Below are 22,351 nucleotides of genomic sequence, written 5' to 3' on the forward strand. Positions count from 1 at the left end.
TCCTCGGACGGACTCCACCTGCGGACCCGCCATGTGTCCAGGTGGGCACAGACCCTGGGGCCTCCTGCGCGCCTCTGAGGACTGCGGCCACACACATGGCTCCGCCCCCAACAGTCCCCGGCCGCTCTGGCCGCCGCCTCCAGCTCTGCCCCGAAAGTGGACCAGATGCCCAGGGAGCAAGGCCCAAGATTGCCTGCGAAGTCTCCGGGCGTCCCCCAGCGTCAGCCGCGGTGGCTGCGGCTCCGGGCGCCGCCCCCAGCCCCTCCCCAGACTCCCGGGGCGCGTCCCCTGCCCGGCGACACTGCGGCAGGCGGCGCACCGCGGGGCGGGCCCGGCGCGGGGGGCGCGCGGCGCGCGGCGCGTTGCCACGGCGCCTGAGAGCGCGTAGCCGAGCCTGCCCAGCGCGCGAGTGGGGCGCAGAGCTGGGCCACGGCGCGGGGGGCGGCGGGGACGGCGGGGACCGCTGGGCGTGGAGTGGGTTGGATAGCGCGGCGGACAGCGCGCCCCCAGCCCGGCACGCTCGAGGCCCTGGCGGCACCGTGCAGGATGCAGGCCAGGGATCCGGCCGCGGCGGATCTCTACGAGGAGGACGGCAGAGACCTGGACTTCTACGACTTCGAGCCGCTCCCCACTCTGCCGGAGGACGAGGTGAGCCGCCCGGCCCCACGGGGACCTCTTTCCCTGTGGAAGATGAGGAGCAGGAGAGCTGGCCCCAGGGGATCCCGCAGCTGTCCTCATCGCCCTCCTTCCACACTTTCTCCAAAGGGTCAGGACCCCTGGATAGAGCACCGTACAGAGTAGAGGGCACGATCACTGCAGAAGTTGGCACTCTCTGGGGGGTGGGTTCCTGACCATAAACGTTGGCTGGACGGTGTGGGCGAGTTCTGGGGGACACTGTTTACCTACCTGCCAGCCGCCTGGGAGGCTCTTGGGAGTAAAGGGCAGCAGACCCCATTCAGGTGCCCTTTGAGGGGGGGAGTGAGACCCCCCACGGTAGAGGTTTTGGAGCTGGGAGTGGACCATGCTGGATGAGAACCGTCCTAAGAGGTTCAGGAGCTAGGGGTGAGGGACGGGGCTGGATGAGACACCCCTCCCACCCCCACCCAGGGCTGAGGTTCAGGAAAGCCTCTGGAGGAGACCCCCCACCAGGGCTGAGAGCTACTCCTGCTCTCTGGGGGCTCCAGGCCTGATCCCCTCCCCCAGGCATAGAGGGATATGCCTGCTGTCTCCATCCCACAGCTTCTGGTCATGCTCTGGCCACATGCCCACAGAATCAGTCTGCTCGACTCTGGCAGAGAAGCAGGTCCCCACCTGGCCTGGGTCTGTCTCTGTGGCTCAGCTCTGGCTTCCCATAGTGCCCTGCAGGCTGTGGGTTGGGGTCAAATCAATAAGCTCCATGTCCTGAGAACAAGCCAGACCCAGAGGGATCCTCTTATCTCCTGTGGATATGGATCTTCCAAATGTCTGAGCACCAGGCTTCTGCAGCTGCTGGTGGAGCACTGCAGGGCCTGCCTTTTAAATGTCAGGCTATGATTCTGAAGACCCTCCACTTGCCCTTCTGAGCAAACCTGAGGCAGAGAAGCACACACAACAGCCATTCCCAGGGCCTTCCACCCTCTGACAGCCCCCGCAGTAGGAGAGGGCTCCAAAAGCCAGGAGCCCATGCTATGAAAACAGTGCTGTCCTTCAGGGAAGGTGCTGCCGGCCCCACAGCCGCGGGGACAGGGCTGGGGTTGGCTGCCTCACCCCCACAGTGGCCTGGATTTGGTGCAGCTAGAGGCTGCCCAGAGGAGAGGCAAAGGGACATCTCGTGGCTTTGATGGAGAAGAAGGGTGCACTCAGCCCACAGCCTTCGGAAACGCCCCAGAGGGCACATTTCACTGAGTGATCACTATGGGAAGCATCCCTGAGCACACGGCTCTCCTCACAGTGCCCTTTGTACCAGGCACCCAAGCCTTGAGGCAGCAGCTGGTGCCCTATAAACAGGGTGTGTGCGCCACAGCTCAAGCCCAGATCCATTTGGCTGTCTTTCCACCATCCCCTAGCCAGCACCCTCTCGCCTGGAACAGCTCCTGCTGTGCACAGTGCATGGGGTGGGGGGCTCCATCCTGTGACCCTGAGAGAGGCCTGCAGGTGATCTGAGACACCAGTGATTTAGTAGCATCCAGTGGGAAAGGCCAGGTGGGCTTCACCTGAGGAGGTGGTGCTGCCTTCACAGGGGCTCCCAAAAAGCGAGGACATCCCTAGGCGCAGCTCTGACTGATGGATTCTCTGTGTCTGAGCACACATCTGGGCCCAGACATAGCTTCTGTACACATCTGGTTCCTCTTGAAGGTTTTAGATCTACCTCAGGGCACATGTCCTGTAAGTGACGGTGTCGTCTGGTCAGCTCACATCCAAAAGCCGTCCTGGGTGGAGTAAGGGAAGAGTGAGGCTGTACCATTGTCCCAGGGGGCAGGGCCGAAGCATCCTCTGGAGAGACCCAGGGTGGCTGCACCCCTAGGGCAGCTGCCAAGACAGTGAGGTGGCACCAGGCCCAGAACACACACAAGCTGCAGAAGACCTAGGAATTCACTCCTTAAACACCTAATTCTGACAATTGACCACGGTAAAGTGGGGAAACAGAAGGCACCCAGGAGCCCCTGGAATATCCCTCCTCCGTCATGACTTCAGAGAAAATCCAGATGGCTATAACAGAGATGTTAACTCACTGTAACCAGGGCACGCAAAAAGAACTGCTGTGAGTACCTTCCAGACTGCCAGGCTGACCAGAAGTTAAAAGCCAGACAGTGGCTCGTGCTAGCCAGGACCAGCCCTCCCAGCTGTCCCCCTCGCTGGCAGGAACATGAACTCCAACAGCCTCTTTAGAAAACAGCTTGGTATCCACCAGTGAAGGACAGTTACTAGCAGCCGTGTCCCAGCGATTTCACTGGGGGTATGGGCCCCAGAGACATGCAGTCTGAGGGCAACAGTATGTGTCCAAGAACACCCTTAACTGGAAACCCTTAGGCATGTGGTGAGGGGACCAGGCTAGCTTGGTCCTGGAGGCAGCACCACAGGGTCAGTACAAGCCAAGGACTACTGGCAAACAGAGAGATGCTTTGCCTAGGCACTGAGCAGAGCACCTTGGGGAGGTGTCCCTAGCTGGATTCATGTGGGATTTCAGCCACTGAGGAGGGATGTGCTATCTGGGCAGGACATACCAGGCAGTTGCAGCCCAGAGTGGGCGACTCTGGCTAGTCCTGTCATGAGCAAATGGAGTCGTTGGGCCTTAGGGGAGCCGTCAAGGGCAGGTCTGGGGATGAAGACAGCCAGGTTGGGTGCCAGAGCCGGGGGTTCCCAGGTCACAGAGACTCCCAAGAGGCAAACAGCATTCTCCCCCTCCCTGAGTCTGACGAGTGCCTCCCAGAGCTTTCTGTGTGCTGGCCGGGCTCAAGATTTGAAGGTGGGTGAGCCCAGTCACTGCCCAGAGGAGCACAGGTTGGGTTACCCAGGGAAGAAGGGGGTGTCCCAGGGAGCCCCCCAGGCCTGTGTGACATCTGGGCCAGAACCAGCCCAGAACAGGAAGCCCTGGAGGGAGGCAGGGACTAAGGAGGTGGGAGCTTTGGGGCCAGCAGGCACTGGGGGTCTGCCAGCATTGGGGGAGGGGGGGTCTCAGTAGGCCCAATTGGAGTTTCATGTCAGCAAGTCCTATTAGAATATCCCAAGGCTGGCTCGGCACCCGTAGCACAGTGGTTACTGCGCCAGCCACATACACCAAGGCTGGCGGGCTAATCAACAATGACAACTGCAACAACAACAACAACAAAAATAGCTGGGTGCTGTAGTGGGCACCTGTAGTCCCAGCTACGTGAGGCAAGAGAATGGCTTAAGCCTAACAGTTTGAAGTTGCTGTGAGTTGTGACGCCATGGCGCTCTACCGAGGGTGACATAGTGAAACTCTGTCTCAAAAAAAAAAAAAAAGAACATCCCAAGGCTGAAAAAGTCCGTTGGTTATAAGAGAGTACATTTGAAACATGCAAATTGATAGATGGGTCTCCATGAAACCTCAGCTCAAAGTCTGCCTGGGAGGTTTCCCCAATGCAGGGACCCTTTGCCATTCCTGGGTGGGAAGCTGTCCTGCCCTATGGACCCAGGAGCCAGCTGGTGTGTCACTATTACCCCTGGGGTCACATCCGCCTGCCTTACCTTATCCCTTCTCCCACAATTGCAAGGTGGGGACAGGAGTTGGATGGTCCTTGCACTCAGATCCATAGCCACCTTGAGTCAAAGCAGGGTAGGAGACCCAGTGACCCTCAGGCTGGGCTGTGAAAACCCCAAGGCCTGCGAAAACCCCAAGGCCTGCCTGAAGAGCATGGTCTATACACTGTGGACAGATCATGTTGGCAGGAGCAGGGTGGGAGCTGTGACACCCCAGCCTACCAAGAGCCCTTGTGGTGCCCAGAGCTGGGCTGGCTTTGCTATTCATAGCACATCACCTCCCTCTGAAATGTCTGCCACAGCCCTGTTAAGCTCTTGTCAAGGCCCCCTCAGGGCCCTGCACCCTGGCTGACACCTCCTGGCCCCGCTGTGGGACTGGATCTGCCTGGTGGTGAGGTGGGCCACGGGATCCCCAGGCGGCCCCTCCTGGAGGCAAGTGCAGGTGTTGCTGCCACAAGGCCCCATGAACTGGGGAGCCCATGCTGAGAGAGCTGTCTATGTCCCACCCAGCTCTCCTCTCATCTCTGTCCCTGGCACTAAAGCCTGGTCTGTTGCTCCCACTTGCCCTAATTCAACCACTGTGCATTTGGGCAGGGGAGGGTCACTGTTCCTGTAGGCCCAAGCTGGGGGGATGCCGCAGGGCCTGGAGCCCTCAGCATGTGACAAGGCCCTCGTGTGCCAGGGCAGCCAGCTCCGCCTGTGTGAGCTGAATCCTGCCCCAGAACAGTTGGAGTTGTCATGGCTGAGACATTTCTGTCCGAGAGTGGAAGCCTCAGCCACAGACCCCATGGAGTCCAATCCTGCAGCCATGCAGAGAAAACCCTGCCAAATTTAGGCACTCCCACCTCTGGCAGTAGGGGTTGCAGAGTCCAGCCTTTCAGGCGGAAAGGACTCACCATCACCAGGCGTCTTCCCACTGGGCCTAAGCAGGAGGCGGTCCTGTCAGCAGCACACCTGACCTGGGTCCCCCATGGCAGCACATTCATCACTCACTGTGTGAGCGGGCTGGAATTGGGACTGGCTCAGACTCAACGTAATGGGCTGGCTTCATTCCCACTCAACAGCACAAATCCACAGTGTTTCTGGAGTTGTTTGTTACTTCATTTCATGCATGCCTGTGTGTATTTGCATGCATGTGTGCACATGAGACGGGCTCACCTGTACAGCCCTGTGCATGGTGTGCAGGTGCACAGGTGTGTGTACATGTGTGTGCAGCTGTGGTACATGCCTATGTGTATTTGCATGCAGGTGTGCACATGTGTACCTATGTGCTGCCCTGTGAATTGTATGCAGATTCACGGATGTTTGTGCATGTGTACCTGTGTGTTGCCCTGTGCATTGTGTTCAGGTGCCTGGGTGTGTGCACATGTGTGTGCAGGTGTGGTACATGCCTGTGTGTAAGGCATGCATGTGTGCACATGTGTACTGTGTGCTGCCCCATGCATTGTGTGCAGGTGCACTAATGTGTGTACATGTGTGTGCATGTGTGGTACACACCTGTGTGTATTTGGATGCACATGTGTACCTTTGTGCTGCCCTGTGCACTGCGTGCAGATGCATGGGTGTGTGTACATGTGTGTGCAGGTGTGGTACATACATATGTGTATGCAGACAGGGCCCAAGCACCCCTGCAACCAGGCCCATATGCACTCCTGAGACCTCCAGGTTCCCCTGAGGCATGAGGAGTCTCAGACAGTACAGAAAGGGCTATAGGTTGAGTGCAAATCAGAAAGACCTTTTCTCAATCAGGAAACCCAGGAACACTGCATGGAGATTCCTGCCATGGAAGAAGCTAGTCAGGAAGTAACATCATAATGCCCCTCCCTGCCGGGCAGGCGGAATGGTCCCTGCTGGGGGGCTGGCACCCAAATGCCATTGCTTGAGTGTCTCTTTCCTTGGCTTAAGCCCTTTGTCCCTTCACCTGTGGTTGTGGGGGCTTGGTGCAATACCCACTTCAGGTGGGGGAAATTCTAGGATGGGAGTCGCTTTTTAGTCTCTAGTGGCTTGGCTGTGCTGGAGGGGCCAACACACAGGGCTGGGTGCTAAGGCGCAGGTCCGCCTCTTTTATTTCACATCCCAGCTTAGGTGTTCAGCCTCCTCCTGGCCACATCCACACCCTCCAAGCTGCAATCCCAGCTGGGCTCCTCAAACCTTCAGCTCCTGTTGGGTGGTGGCACAAACATGCAAGCTCACCGAGGTGGTGGTCCTGGCACCACAGGCCTAGAGAGGGTCTGGAGCCCAGAGCATCTGGTGTGTGCATGTGGATATATGTATGAGTGTGTACTAAATGTGAGTGTGGAAGGATGTGGGGCCGTGTGTGAGAAAGTGTATGTGGTTGGCATGTGTGAATGTGGTTGCACATTGTGTGTGGATGTATGTGAGAGCATGCATGAGTAGTGTGTGTGAAGCGTGTGTATGTGAAGTTATTTGTGTGAAGTGGACAGAAGCATTGGAAGACTGCATTGGACACCAATCCTGAGCATTGGTGTCTTAGTATGTAGGTGAATGCATGTGTTGAGTTGGTGTATGTTGGCATGTGTCAGTGTGTTGGTGTATGTTGGATGGGTGCATGTGTACACATGTGAAAATGTCATGCTTTAGGTGGGATGTTGTGTGCACATGAGTATATGATGGGTGTGTGTACACTGTATGTCCAGGCAGTCATCCTGATCACAGCTGAGCCTTCACAGAGTCAGGGGTGAGGCCAAAGTGGAGAGGCCTGGGCACTCTGGCCATGCAGAGGGACCCACCAAGACAGGGTCAGCTGGAGCCATGCCTGGGCAGCTCTGTGACCACTGGGCCATGAGCCTGTGGCATTGGAGTGTCCTCGAGAGCAATTGTCACAGCTGGGCATGAGTTCTCTGGCTCCAGCCAACCTTCTGAGAGGGGCTGTGCTCCCAGCTCCTTGAGCAGACACCTGCTCTGGGCAGCACGCAGCATTCCACCAGGCATCCCACAGCTCTGATGTCCAGCAACAGCCGGTGACTCTTTGTTATAAGGAGACCTTGCCCCAAACCCTTCCCCAGAATTGCTGAGCCATTCTCAGAGAATCCCTCTCAGGACTGGGGTGCCCGGATGGGGCAGTGCTACCAGGCTCACACTGGGCCTCTCTTGTCAGGAAAACGTGTCTCTGGCCGACATCCTCTCCCTACGGGACAGCGGCCTCAGCGAGCAGGAGGCCTGGGCCGTGTGCCTGGAGTGCAGCCTGTCCATGCGCAGTGTCGCGCACGCGGCCATCTTCCAGACGCTGTGCATCACGCCAGACACCCTGGCTTTCAACACCAGCGGGAACGTGTGCTTCATGGAGCAGCTCAGCGGTGAGGCCGCGGGCCAGGCAGCCACCAGAGGGCATAGGGCGCGTGGGATGGGATGGGCTGGGTGGGAACTGCCACGCTGCTCCTGCCTCACATCCTAAGGGGAGACCCTACTCCTGGTCCCCTGGACCAGGCCTAGTGGCCCTGCGTGGACGTGGCGCCTCCAAGGTGAGGCTGGCCTGCCCCAGTGGGTGGCCTCAGTTTCCTTCTGGAAGCCGCAAAGCCCCGTGTGCTCCCACCTTGGAGCAGTTTCCCATGGTTACCGTTGAGTCACCTGCAATGCTTAAAGCACCTTTGGGCTCCAGGTCAGCCAGATCAGAAAGGGAGGACGAAGCTCCCGCTGGCGGGTTTCTTCCATGTGCGCTTCCTGGTGAATGAACGGAAGCCTTCTCTTTCCTTCCCCAAGATGACCCCGAGGGCGCTTTTGTCCCCCCAGAGTTCGATGTGACTGGAAACACCTTTGAGGTAAGTGTGGCTGGTTGGTGTGCCAAGCCCCTTCAAGGTCACCGTGGGATCCCTTCACCGTGCTATTAACTCCAGAAAGGCACCTACCACTGGGGCTGGGGCAGGGGGCTGTCACTGAGGTGCACCCACCTCTGTCCACCACCACGGTCCTGCATGGGCAGCCCAGTGACGGCTCCGTGTTTGAGAGCAGTGGCTTTGGACATGTCTGTCATTATTGTAACTTTACATTGTGACTTCTGGGATGCAGTTATACCACATGTAACATATCAAAAGCGCTTGAAATTACCAGTGATGACAAGCAGGCACCATGGTTCCTCTAAGGGGCTTGACAGGTATGTCTCTCTCAGTGCCCTGAGGAGACATGCAGCCTCCAGGTGGCAACTCCTGAGCTCTGGTGGCCACCACCCTGACAGCTCCAGAGCCTGAGTCTTGAAGACTACCTGAGGTGGCTGCTCCCAGGCACACTCCACCCACCCCGGGGCACAGCCTAGGGCCACTGCATCAGAGCCATGGCTGCCGTGTGGGCATCTGCTCAGCTATGCCCAGCCCTCAGGCTCAGGCTCTGTCCATCTGAAGCTGCCTGTCCATCTGTAAGGACCAGTCTGTCCGTTGGGTAGAGAGAGAATGGCCCACTCACAGTACCACCGTCATGAAGCTCACAGTCCTGTAGGATGACAGAAAATATAAGTCAATTGCTAACAGATAAATGTGCAATGACAAACTCAGAACTCTTTCCAGTGGAAGCCTTGGTATCATTAGCTTAAATTTGACCTTGAAGTAAGAGTTGTGGGCCTGACCTCTGTGCTTGCTTTCACTTAAGTGGGTGTGAGCCCTCACCCCAGAGGCTGATGTCCAGCACCCCCTCAGGCCTGCCCCGGCCCGCGGGGAATTCAACGGGGACCTGGGAAACAAAGGGGTCAGTCGAATGAGGGGACAAGAGACACGAAAGAATGAGAGCAAGTCAAGAGTCTGATCAAGCTCCGTTGAGTTTATTTTTCAGCTGGGCTTATAAGCACACAAACGAGGAAGTAACTAAGGGCTATTCCTAACAGGGCGGGGAGGGGGCTAGTTTCTGGAAAATTACTAGGAGAAGGACCCTAAGGCGGGGGGTGCATTTTTGAGGAGATACGCAAGGGGAAAGTACCATTACTGTTTACGGTTGAATTCCTGAGAACAGTTTGCCTGTAAAATCAAGATAGCAAGGGGCATTTTTGTGATATGTTTTGGCTCCCGGCACAGGCCCACAGGGCTGGAGCTCCACGGCTCAGCTTATTGGACCTCAAGGGTCTGGAATCCCAGCCCTCATAACCCCTGGCTTGTGCCAGTTCTCACCCTGGTCCATGCATGGATTTAGAATTTAAATGCATTTCTGGGCCTGTAACCCAGGCCAAACAGATGGCCAAGACCTCTTCCCACGCGTGCCCTGCCCCCCATGACGGGACCTAGCCTGTGTCTGCACCCCTTTTTGTTTTTATCTCACCGTTACGTATCCCTAAAAGTGATATTATTTCATGTGTGTGGTTTTTAACTTTCTGAAAAGAGTACCAGGCTCCATGTAGGCCTCTGGGAATCCCTTGACACACCCACTGCCACAAGGATGATGTTCCACTGGTGAAACACCACATTCAACCCACCTGCTTTGGTCGTGGGTGCCATTGCATTGTCCCCAGGTGTGTCCTGGCATATGCACCAAGCATGTATCCCCCCAAGTTTCTCCCAGGCAATGGGTTCTTCAGATGCCCCCACTTGTGCACCACTGGCGTGACCCCGTGGGTGTGGCAGGGCTGGGATCTGCCAGCAGGATGCGCCAGGCTGTATTTCTGCGATGTGACGTGGGGGAAGGGCTTTCTTTGGTCAAGACCCATTTTCTAGTCAACTGGGCTTCCTTTGCTGGTGCAGAAATTCTTGTCCGTGCTGTTGGGTTGGCGAATGCTACGTAGCTCCAGCGTGATCTGCCCAATACTTTCTTTAAAAAAGTGGTTTTCAAACTTTTTGGTTTCAGGACCCTTTTTCATTCCTAAAAATAGAGATCCCCTCACGAGCTTTGGTTTATATGGATTCTATCTCTTAGTATTTACTATAAGAGAAAACTAAGAAATCAAAAGATATTAAACTATTAACTCATTTTAAAATTACAGCAGTAATCCTGTTGTGTATTAACATAGCATATGTTATGAAAAATATTATTTTTCCAAAAAAAATTCATAAGAAGAGTGGCACTGCTTTACATACTTTTTGTTTTTCTTTTTTCGAGACAGAGTCTCACTATGTCCCCCTTGGTAGAGTGCCGTGGTATCACAGCTCACAGCAACCTCAAACTCTTGGACTTAAGCAATTCTCTTGCCTCAGCCTCCCAAGTAGCTGGGACTACAGGTGCCCACCACAATACCGGGCTATTTTTTGTTGCTGTTGTCATTGTTGTTTAGCTGGCCCAGGCCTGTTTGGAACTCACCAGCCTCAGTGTATGTGTCTGGCACCGTAACCACTGTGCTACGGGCACTGAGCCTGCTGTACATACTTGTAAGTCTCGTTGATGTCTGGCTTAATGGAAAGCAGCTGGGTTTCCACAGCAGCGTCTGTATTACTGTTCCATGACGTCACATGTCACTCTCCGCTGGGAGAGAACAAAGTGGAAAGGCAAGTGACATCTCAGTCTGTAGAGAGAGCAGTGCAACCTCTCAGACACATGCTAGGAAAAGCCGCCTGCAGGTACCTGCTGATGAAAAAGCTTCTCAATATTAATTGGGCAAATTGATTCACGCTTCTTTCCTGGTCAGGGTTTTGTGTTTTAAGAAACTTTCCCAATCTCAAGGTCCAACAGATATTCACTGACATTTCCCACCAAGAGTTGTAAGTTTTTGCTTCACATTTGATCCACTTGAAGTTCATTTGACATTAAAAATAAAAATTCAGCCAGGCTCAGTTGCTCACACCTGTAATCCCAGCACTGCAGGAGGTCAAGGCAGGTAGGATCCCTTGAGCTCAGGAGTTCAGACTAGCCTAAGCAAGAGCAAGACCCTGGCTCTATTAAAAATTTATAAATTAACTGGATGTCCTGCTGTGTACCTGTGGTCCCAGCTACTCAAGAGGCTGAGGCAAGTGGATCACTTGGGTCTAGGAGTTTGAGGCTGCTTGGAGCTATGTCACCACAGCACTCCAGCCTGAGTGACAGAGCAAGACTCTGTCTCAAAAAAAATTATTTTTACTAAGGAGTTTTAGAGTTTATTACATTTATTCTCAAGAATTTGATATTTTCTGATTTCATTCTAAAATCAATAGTCTGCTTTTTAATTATATTTTCTGCTTGTTACTAGAAATACGATTCACTTTACTATCTTAATTTTATATCCAGCTGTTCTTGCTAATTTTTTTTTATTATTTCCAATAACTTATAGATTCTTTTAGATTTCCTATTTAATCAAATCACCGGTAAAAATCTGGCCTCACCCCCCAGTGGTGGTGCTCAGATTCTCTGTCCCTCTCTCACCCTTTGGAACAGCAGCTCCCAAGAAGCTGAAAGGCGTCTGGAGTGGGCACCGCCTTGGGGGGTTACCCGGCCCTAAAGAGTCCTTCCCACCTTCCACCCCAGAGGGACACTCGCGGCCATGGGGTCCCTGTGGTGCTGAGCTTTTTGTGGTGTGTATGTCTTCTCTAGGAAATGCTGCTTCTGCATCTTTTGAAATGATTGCATTGTTTTTTATTAAGATTTTAATATTTACATATTCATTTTCTGGTATTAAATCACTCTTAGACTGGTATTAAATCACAGCTTAGACTGTCGGAGAGTCCTGTCTTTCTCACCCACTGTTACATTTACTAGTGCTCCTTTGGGGTTTGTGCGTGTTTTGAGCAGGGACTGGCCGGTTTTCTGTTCTGTGGACATTTTCGACGCGTGCCGGCCTGGGGCTTATTCTAGCCCTCTATGAGCCTTCTTTCTTCCTCTGCCCTGTGTATATAAGTCTGTTCCTCAGAGTCTAGTGAAACTCATTTACAAAGCCATCTGTTTTCTTGGAGAAAAGCTTTTTAATTACTGCTCAATTTTTAATAGTTACAGGCTAATCTGCATTCCTTAGTCAGCTTTGGGTCTGCAGTCGGCGGCTCACTGGGTCTCTTCCCTTCTCTGTCTTTCTCCTTCTCCTTAGCTTTTCCAGAGCCCCATCTGCCCTGTAACCCTCTTGAATGCTGGTGTTTCCCTTTCCAAGGTTCTCGCTTCTCACCCTCCCTTTCCCTGCGATGGTTTTCAGTCTAGCGTGTGCAGCCCATTCCTTTTCTGCACAGGGCTAGCGTTAACACTTAGGCTGTGGGTTCCCTGACACACAATTGGGTGCGTTCTGCGACTTTGCCGTGTAGTGTCTGCGTTATCATGTGCTTCTAAGTATTTTGCATTTCTCCCGGGATTTCTTTTTTTTTTTTTTTTGAGACAGAGCCTCAAGCTATCGCCCTGGGTAGAGTGCAGTGGCATTACAGCTCACAGTAACCTCCAACTCCTGGGCTCAAGCAATTCTCCTGCCTCTGCCTCCCAAGTAGCTGGGACTACAGGCACCTGCCACAATGCCCAGCTATTTTTTGGTTGCAGCCGTCATTGTTGTTTGGCGGGCCGGGCTGGATTTGAACCCACCAGCTCAGGTGTATGTGGCTGGCATCTTAGCTGCTTGAGCCACAGGCACCAAGTCAGCCAGGATTTCTTTAGCTCTTGTGCTATCTTGCAATGTCAATGGTTATTTTTTTTCTTGCTTTTATTGAGATATACATGCAGGAAATGCATCTGCACAGCATGTGGCCTCATGAACTTTCTCAAATGCACTCAGGTCACAGAGCAGAGCAGCACCTGTCCCGCCTGTCCCAGGGTGACACTCTCTAGACAAAAGGAGGTCCTGCTTTGTGCCTCCAGTGGATGGACTTATGCAGCACTGGTCCCATGTCAGGCTCCTGTGTAAGGTTACGTGTGTCATATTCACCATGCCACATGTGACCATGGGTCCACCATGCCACGTGTGGCCACAGGAGGGCACTTGTTCTGAACAATTGTTTCTGAACTTCTGAACACACCGGGGCTTCTTGTCTTTTTCTTTCTCTTTTTAATTTCCGACTCGATGAAACTCTGGGTAGAGTGCTGCCCGTATGTCCTGTCGTTTGAAGTTTGTCAAGGTTTTCTTTGTTTTGAGGAGAGGCATGTTTCTCATCCTGGGCTCTCAGTGTGACTCCAGCCTATTCACAGCTGTCAGGTCTCCGTGGTGTTCTTGCCCCACTCACCCTGTGAATTGCCAAGATGGGAGCATTGACACCCTGGCCCTGCTGGGGATGATGGGTCCTCATGGGAGGAGGCACTGTGTCCCTGCCACTTGCAGAGATCATTGCCTGGACACAAGCCACCGGTTTCCTGATGCTGAACCCTTGGTGCCCAAGCTCTGTAGGGAGGGGCTCGAGCAGGGGCCGCCACACTGGTGCAGGGTCAGTGGTGTGGGGAGCCGCTGTGGACCTGGAGGCCTATCTTTGCGCCTCACTGGGCTCTTCTTCCTAGTGAGATACATCTCTGGAGGCCCCAAGACATTTTATACCCTGCTCAGGAAGCCCCAGGGGCCTGCCCTTGCTGGCCCCCACACGGGGCTCAGGGTCCCAGCTAGCATGACTTCAGCTGTCCCCCACTGCTGGAGTGTCTGCTTGTCATTGGTCCGCAGACATGTGTGCTTAGCAAGTGTCCAGGCCCACAGAGAACAGAGCAGATGGGATCCTGCCTCATGGCAGCCACAGTCTACACCAGGGACAGAACTGACTGGAGCCAAATGGGACCTGACCATGGGCCACAGAAGTCACCGGGGCCTTGTTGTACCCAGGCCTCCAGAGGCCACTGTGGGAAAGCAAAATTGGGAGCTGAGGATGAGGACAGGGAAGGGCTGTGAGAGAGCAGGAGACTGGTGCCCTGCTGTTCAGGGTCTGTCAGCCAGCAGCCAAGTTGTCATGTTTTCAAAATACAGGAGACGGGACAGCACCCATGGCTCAAAGGAGTAGGGCGCCAGCCCCATATGCCAGAGGTGGTGGGTTCAAACCCAGCCCCTGCAAAAAAAAACCTCAGCTGTCCACCATTGCTGGAGTGTCTGCTTGTCATTGGTCCACAACATGTGTGCTTAGCAAGTGTCCTTGCTAAATAAAACCCTGCAAAATACAGGAGATGGACAGGTGGGTGTGTGGATGGATAGATATGTGAGTGTGTAGATTTGTGGGTGGATGGGTATGTGGCCCAGTTCCAGGGTGCCTGGAGGGAAACAGAGGGGGTGAGGGCAGGAGTGAACATGCCAGCCCCTTGACAGCTGTGGTGTAGAGTGAGGCTGTCTTCTCCACCCGGTGGAGGGTGTGCTGCTTGGGTGCCTGTCCTCTGTGCTATAGTATGGTGTGTGTCATGGACACACTTGTGACCACAGTGTGTGGTGTGGACGTACTGTGTAACATAGTGTGTGTTGTGAACGTACTGTGTAACATAGTATGTGTTGTGAACGTACTGTGTAACATAGTGTGTGTCATGGGCACACTGTGTACTGTGGTGCTTGTCATGGGCACACATGTGACCACAGTGTGTGGTGTGGACGTACTGTGTAACGTAGAGTGTGTCATGGGCACACTGTGCATTGTGGTGCGTGTCATGGGCACACGTGTGACCACAGTGTGTGTCGTGGACATACTGCGTAATGCAGTGTGTGTTGTGGCACAATGTGCAGTGTGGGCACAAGTTTATGGTATGGTATGTGTACAGGGAACACCTGTACTAGGATGTCATGGACACACATGTGTGGTACGGTGTGTGTCTTGGACACACATCTGTACTATGACAGGTGTTGTGGGCACACTATACTGTGGTGCATGTTGTGAGCACATGTGTGTGATGTGGTGCATGTTGTGGGCACATGTATGTACTATGCTTTGTGTCATGGGCACACTGTGTACTATGGTGTGTGTCATGGGCACACTGTGTACTGTGTGTGTTGTGAGAACATGTGTGTACTATGGAAGGTGTTGTGGGCACCTGTGTGTGGCATGGTGAATGTTGCGCCCACACGTGTGTGATATGGTGCATGTGTGGGCACACATGTAGCGTGGTGTGGGTCTATAGCACTGGATCGATTCTCAGCCTTAGTCTTTGGGTGTAGACAAGGCTTTCGGTGAATGGTGCTTTTTTATTTTTTAATGTTTGTAATGAAACATTTCAAACATATGAGGAGAGAAAAAGAACAGCACGTTGACCCTGCCAGTTCTCACTCAGCCTCAAAAATGACAGGTGTGGTGGCTCACGCCTGTAATCCTAGTACTCTGGGAGGCCGAGACAGGTGGATCATCTGAGCTCACAGGTTCAAGACCAGCCTGAGCCAGAGTAAGACCCTGTCTCTAAAAATAGCTGGGCGTTGTGGTGGGTGCCTGTAGTCCCAGCTACTCAGGAGGCTAAGAGAATCACTTGAGCCCAACACTTGATGTTGCTGTGAGCTGTGACACCACGGGACTCTACTGAGGGTGACAAAGTGAGACTCTGTCGCAAAAAAAAAAAAAGATGCATGATGACAGGCCTCAGATTTACTTCTGGAAGACCAGGACTTGCTTAAACATAACCATAGAGCCATGGTCACACTTAGGGACATGGGCAGGAACTCTCAACGTGAGTCTATGTGGAGCAAGAGCTCAAGCCCATCTGCCACCAGGACCCTCTGTCTGGTTGCTTCCTATGAGGGTGCCCAGCCAGGGCCTCCCAAGTCTCTCCCAGGAGCCTCATCTCTTTTTTCTGTGTGAGTTTCTGGTTGAAGAAACCTGACCAGTGTCCCTCCCCTGCCCCTTGTGAAGGGCAGTTCCAGGTGTGATCAGACTTAGCAGCCTGCAGGTACCTGTGTGTTGCGGTATGGGCCTCTGCTTCCCCCACAGCCACCGACAACCATCCTACCTTCCACACCCCCAGGCTCCTGCCCAGAGAACCCACCCTCCACAGCCTCAGGCCACCCTAGAGACATCCACACAGGGCCAACAGGAGCGGAGCTTGATTCTTTCTCCTGATTTACCTGCTGCTTTAAAAGGATGAACTCATCCCCATCCTCCCATCCTCCATCAGTGACCAACACATTTGTGCTTTATGATCTCAGCAGCATATGACTCAGATGTATCTGGCAGCTTCAGTCAGCTGAGTGGTGATTCTAATAGCAGTTCTGAGGCCCCATCTCTCTGCAGGGACCATGCTGAATGGTATCCCCATCCCTGGGACCTGCCTGGTGGGCTCTGACCTGCTCCCTGGTGTGACAAGGTGCTCCAGCCCCAGATCTGGACCAGCCATTTGTCCACAGAGCCCAGTCCATGAAGCCCTGTCTGAAGTCAGGGGACCAGTGGACAGACTGGTGCCCAGGAGCCCTAGCAAGCGTGTTCACACGTGTCATTGAGAGGGGCAGGGCACAGGCCTCCCCTCCTCAGGGTGCTGAGAAGTCACCTTCCCTCCCTTGAACCCATCACCTCCGGTCACTGCAAACCCCTCCCAAAGCTAAGCACCTGCCTCTCAGGGCTAAACTGGACCCCAACCCAAGGACCATGGCAGACCAGAGGCCTCCTAAACCTAGGCTCAAAGCAGGACTCGTCTGGCCAGGAGCTCAGAGCCCAGGGAGCAGACTCTCACTCTTGATGCCCAGAGAGGGAGCTTCTAGACCAGGAAGAGGGCTGTTTACCAGGTGCTGAGACAAACCTGTCTCACTTGACTGCATTTGCTCTGGAGCTGACTCAGGGAAGCTTCAGGATGCACTATCCTCTGCATCCCGTGGGCAGCCGCTCCATCCCTGTCTGAGGCTAGTGCATCAGTAAGCGGCCAGGACGCCCAGTGACAAGCACCCCACGGCCTCCACAGCCCCTCCGTCTGCAGCCCAGGGTGTCATCCTTTCGCTGCTGACCATGTGGTGCCCTGGCCAGCCTCCCTCCACCCCTGCCACTGGCCGAGCCCACCCGGCAGGCAGCTCGGTGCTCCCATAGCTTGGAGAGGTGCCGATCGAGAGGGCACGCTTCTTCTCTGTCCAGCTCCGTCTTGCTGTCCTGGGGCCTCAACATCCTCACTCCGAGAGGGGCTTTCCTCCAAGGATGTGCCCAAGCTGCTGTTATTAAAGGCCAGTCGGTCAGATATTAGCACCTCTTAGGGTCCAGCCCCACATTCTTCGGAGCAGTCATTTCTCCACTTGGCACTGCCCCCAACCTCGCACGTGTGGTGCACGGTGCACCATCCTTCAGCTCAGAGCTTCCGGAAGGTAGGAATGGAATGCGTCTTGCTCCCTGCCTTGAACCTCACGAGGCTCAGCACCCAAAGGTCACTCCCTTACAGCTCAAGGGGCCCTGTCCCACCCTTCCCTGGCTCAGTGCTCCCTCTGCAGGCCGCCAGCCTGACTCCCCACTGCCTTGACAGCAAGGCACTGGCCTTTCCCACCAGTGGCCTAGCACACTTGTCTAGTGCCTTTGTCGGGTGAGGTCAGCGAGGGCTCTGGGGTGCCTATGGCATGGCATCTGGCCCCACTCCTACAGGTCAGTGGTGCCTGCTACCACCACTCTCCTGCTGGCCACTGTGGCACTGTGCTGCCTGTAGTCCTGGAGAGGGCGTCAAGCTCACCCCAGTGCAGTGGAATCCGTGCAAGGTCTGGGGAAGGGGCACCCACTCTAAAGAGACCTCAGAGGGCATCTTTCCTGAAAAGAAAGGCAGAGGTACCCCTGTGGCTCTATATCCCACTGTGATGGTGCCAGTGGCATGGCCCCATTGGCAGGTGCCCACTGCAGACAGCATGCAAGACAGGGTTTTCTAACAAGCAGACCTGGCTGTTGTGCAAAGTGACAGTCATCCCCTAAGGACTCCCGCTGCTGACAGCCAGGCCTAGGTGTGGGAAGCTGGCTCTGCATCTGGCTGCCCAGTCAGGTGCCACAGGAACTTGTGCCTTGGTGCCTTCCCAATGCCTCCTTGACTCTCTCCGCTCAGGCCGGTGGGTGCCAGACCCCCACCTCCCAAAGCACAGAGCATGGATGGATGGATTCCAGGTGGTCAGTGCCAATATGGGCAAGGCACACTGGCCACAGAAGCTGCACCCAGGCCTGGAACTTCAGTGGAAACTGAGAGAATAAAAGACTCCAGAGCCAGCTAAGAATAAGGTGCATCCCCAAAGAAAATGCCTGCCTTTGTGCTGGTAGTTACCAGTTAGGAATAAAATCAAAATGTACCACTCACAGTATTAACACCAGCAGACACCGTAGGAGCTTCAGGCAGTGGAGACAAGACAGGAAGGATGGGGTGGAGCCAGCCACAGGTGTCCTGTGGAGACTGACAGGGGCCTCTGAGGCACAGGCGGCACACACAGCAGCATCATGCATGGCACAGCCACTGCTTGTCAGCTGAAGGAGAGGTACACGGGAGGGAGGTGCTGTGTCTGGGCGTGGAGACGCTGCTTTGGGGAACAGTCAATCCTTTTCTGGTGAATATAAAAAGCCCGCAGTTACAATAGAATCTCGGTCATTTGGGAGCTTCTGTTCTGAACAGGAATGGGAGAGCTTATACGTGGGTGTTTATCTTTTTAAATCTAACAAATTTGAAGATAGATAAACTATTTTTGAAAGAAAAACAAAATGAAGGGTAACTTGTCCTCCAGATAGTAAGCACACAGTGGAGCTGCTGTCATTAAAATGGCATAGTCCCGATGTGGGGGGAGGAGGCGAGGACCAGCCGGCAAGAGGGGCAGGAGGGCCAGGCCCAGGGGCCTGGCACAGGAGGACAGTTTTTCACAGGCAGTGTCAGCACCTTCGGTGTGCCCCCCAGCTCACACCCACAGCATGCCAGCATGGAGGCAGACTTCAAATGAATTAGGGCTAGATATCTTAAATTATAAAAGTATTAGCAGAGGCCAGATGTGGTGGCTTACACCTGTAATCCTTGCACTCTGGGAGGCCAAGGTGGGTGGATCACCTGAGCTTAGGAGTTCGAGACGAGCCTGAGCAATAGTGAGACCTCATCTTTAAAAAACTAGCTGGGCACTGTGGTGGGCACCTATAGTCCCAGCTACTTGGGAGTCTGAGGCAGGAGGATCTCTTGAGCCCAGGAGTGTGAGGTTGCTGTGAACTATGATGCCAGGGTAACAGAATGAGAATCTTGTCTCAACAACAACAACAAAAAGTATTAGTGGAAACAAAGGAAAGCTTTTTTATTGCTTGGGGCATAGAAGGCCCCAGGAGGCAGCTAAAGCACAGAGATGGCAGCTGTCACAGTCACAGGTGGAGTTGCTGGGGGCCAGAAGACATGTAAGGTTACGGGATGCACAACTGGTGTTGGACCAGGGCCGCTGTGGCAGGCCACCCATGGCAGGAGGCCACTTGGTCCAGAAAGCAACAAATCCGTGAATGGGCATTTAGTGGAAAAACTTGCAATTGCAAGTTGACAAGGACAAGTGTGTGGTCTCATTCATGATCATGAAATGCAGACTGAGTTGTACTAGTTCCTGCTATAGACAGGCTATGTCAGAGAACCAGAGCACCATGTGGGGCGGGATGTGGACGAGGCAGGGCATTTGTGCGACTCATCAGCAACTGACCTGGGGACGCCCGGGGCCCAGCATCCCACTCCTTTACACAGCACGAGGCATAGAAATTCCCACACAGGACGTCCCGACACATCAGCTACATCAGCTGGACACTGGGCCTCCATGCACCTGGACATGCTGTCAGGACTCCCAGAGGATTGGAGCCAAGCTCAGGCCCACCAAGCATCTTTAAGGACTCAGAATGTGGGCAGGTGGCAGGCACCCCGTTGGGCCAGGGGAACCACAGGGCTGGCAGCATGGTGGCCATGGTGCTGTGACCTGAGGTGCAAGGTGGGGACTGCAGGGCCAGACCACTTGCAAGCCAAGCCTTGAGAGGGTCTGTGGGAGGTGTCAGAGTGCACCCAGCAAGGGCTATGGGGGATACCAGCAGCCTGTGCCCCACGGGCCTTCAGGACATGGGGCAGGGTACAGAGAACTCCCTGCTCAGGGTGTCGGGGCCTGCTCAGGGTGTGCGGGAAAAGCTGTGAAAGAGCTGAAGTGCTGGGTGAGGGCCTCAGGAAAGGGAAGGAAGGGCCTGGTTGCCACCAACGCAGGCTAGGGCTAGAGCACCTCGCCCTCTGGGCCACGGAGCACTGGCAGGGGGTGGTGGGGTCTCAGTTTCTTCCTGGGATGCTTTTTATCTTGTGCAAAGAAAACTTCTGAGGAGAAAAAGGTGTTTGTGGCAGAGCCAATGACTATGGGTGTACCAGGCCCGATGGGCCACACTCATGGAGAGAGGCCTGTGAGAGATAGGGCAGGGCAGGCAGCCGGGCCTGGGCTCCCCAGATGCAGAGCTTCCAGTGAGAACTGGACAGTCTGCAAGGCATCCCGAGTGGGCCTCATAGCCAGCTGCAGAGGTGGCTCCAAGGATCACAACCACAGGGAAGGCCTGGGACGCATGGACTGGACCAGCAGCTATTCCAGGTCCTACAGTGGACACCAAAGGCTGCACAAGGGACCAGGCTTACCTCTGGAAGGGAGTGTGGTGCAGTGGGGGTCCCAGCTTGTGTCCTGGGTCCTCACATATGCTGGGACTAGCCTCCCTGGGCTCCACTCTTGCTGGTGACATGGGACAGAGAAGCCATGTGTGCTGCTCCATGATAACATTGGCCAGGCCACCCTTAGAGCCCCCACAGTCTCCAGGGAGACTCTCTCCCCCGCTTTGTCTCCCTGACACCCTGAAGGAAGCTTGGTCCTGGGGAGAAAGGGGGAGGACAGGCGCAGGCCCGGCTAGGCATGTGCCCGCATTGACGCTCCTCCCTCCCGCGTGATGATCCTCCCTCCCTCACTGACACCCCTCCTTCCTGCACTGATGCTCTTACCTCCTTGCAGGCACACATCTACTCCCTGGGCGCCACGCTGAAGGCTGCCCTTGAGTACGTGGCAGAGCCCACGCTAGAACCCAGGCTGAGCCGCGACCTGGATGTACTGCTGGGCCAGATGCAGGCAGAGGACCCCAGGGACCGGCCTGACCTGGAGGTAAACATGCAGCTGAGCCCTCACCTTCCTGAGGCAGAGCCCCAGCCTCCTGCTACCGCGTGTACTATGTGCAAGCGAACACACGCACACTCATGAACACACGTACACACACTCATGCACACACACACAGGCAGCACTGCCTTCTGGGAGTGAAGACCTGATTCACCAGGGCACACTTTTGTTGCGAGTGGTGGGCTTACAACTGTCGCAGCCAAACAGGGTCACCTGGGCCCTGCGACCCTGGGACGCTTTGCCTTCTATGACAGAAAATGGGCAGGGCGGGGTGGCACCTGTGGCTCAACACATTAGGGCACCAGCCCCATATGCCAGAGGTGACAGGTTCAAACCCAGCCCTGGCCAAAAACTGCAAAAAAATAAATAAATAATAATAATAACAACAATAATAATAAAAAGAAAATGGGCAGGGCGGGCAGTGGCCAGCCCTGGGACTATGGCGTTCCAGAGGACAGCCCCCCATGACCCCCTGTCTGTCTGCAGAGCATCATAGCGCTGTGCCAGGAGAAGATGCAGCTGGCGTCCTCCTGCCGCCTGTGCCGGAGCCTCTCTGCCGCGGGGAGGAGAGTGCTCTCCATCGAGTCCTTTGGAGCACTGCAGGGTGAGCACTCCTGGGTCCATGTGGGTGTGTGTGCACATCAATACGTGCACGTGTCCACTTGATGTGTCTACACATGTGCTTCTGCAGTGCTATGTGCATTGCACACATATGCATGTGCATAGGAGGGTTCACACTCGTAAACATGCACATAGAAACACATGTAGACCTGTGCACATACCCAGCATGCACACCCATTGACACAGATCACATGCATAGTCACATTCATCCTAATGTACTCCCATACCTTAAAAACATCTACACTCATAATCACATGTACCCCCACACTCACACCTCCTCACAGTTGTACATACACAAATCCATGCATGTCTATGCTGCACTCCCACATTCTCACACACATTTACACGTGCATACGTACTCACTCATGCTCAGTGATACCTGGCAGCTTTGTAGACCCCAGGCAGTTAAGAGCTAAGAGTCAAGATCACATTCAGAATTGCCTGATACCAGTGTGGGTCTCCTGTCCCGGCTCACGGGCTCAGTAAATGTACGTGCAACCTCTCCCAATGCCTGTCTGTCTGGCAACACCATGACACCACTGCAGTCTCAGGCTGCCTCCACATTGCAGCGCGCAGCCCCAGAGCCTCAGGAAAGTAGCATCACCATAGCCACATGGAGCCCGCAGTGTCCAGCAGGTGGCATTTCCTCCCAGACTGTGTTTGCAATGCTGTGTCCCAGGCAGGCAATCACAGAGGCACGCA

At 54.6% G+C, this 22,351-nt stretch overlaps 1 protein-coding gene across 8 annotated transcripts in view; it reads left to right on the top strand.

The window, feature by feature from the left end:
* The first annotated feature begins 412 nt into the window (after positions 1–412).
* KNDC1 (kinase non-catalytic C-lobe domain containing 1) overlaps positions 413–22,351 on the top strand; it is a 60,690-nt gene continuing 38,751 nt past the window's right edge. For 6 of the 8 annotated variants that reach the window (XM_053585649.1, XM_053585651.1, XM_053585652.1 and 3 more), the window contains exons 1-5: positions 413–648; positions 7,319–7,517; positions 7,921–7,979; positions 20,870–21,016; positions 21,515–21,632. In XM_053585649.1, coding sequence (XP_053441624.1) covers positions 547–648; positions 7,319–7,517; positions 7,921–7,979; positions 20,870–21,016; positions 21,515–21,632 — 625 coding nt within the window. In that variant the 5' untranslated portion in view covers positions 413–546. Of the gene's footprint in view, positions 649–7,318; positions 7,518–7,920; positions 7,980–11,478; positions 11,616–20,869; positions 21,017–21,514; positions 21,633–22,351 lie in introns of those variants that run through there. The other 2 variants (XR_008378985.1, XM_053585654.1) reach the window with 2 other exon arrangements.

Source organism: Nycticebus coucang, chromosome 3 (genome assembly GCF_027406575.1).
Source record: "Nycticebus coucang isolate mNycCou1 chromosome 3, mNycCou1.pri, whole genome shotgun sequence".
Lineage (NCBI taxonomy): Eukaryota > Metazoa > Chordata > Mammalia > Primates > Lorisidae > Nycticebus > Nycticebus coucang.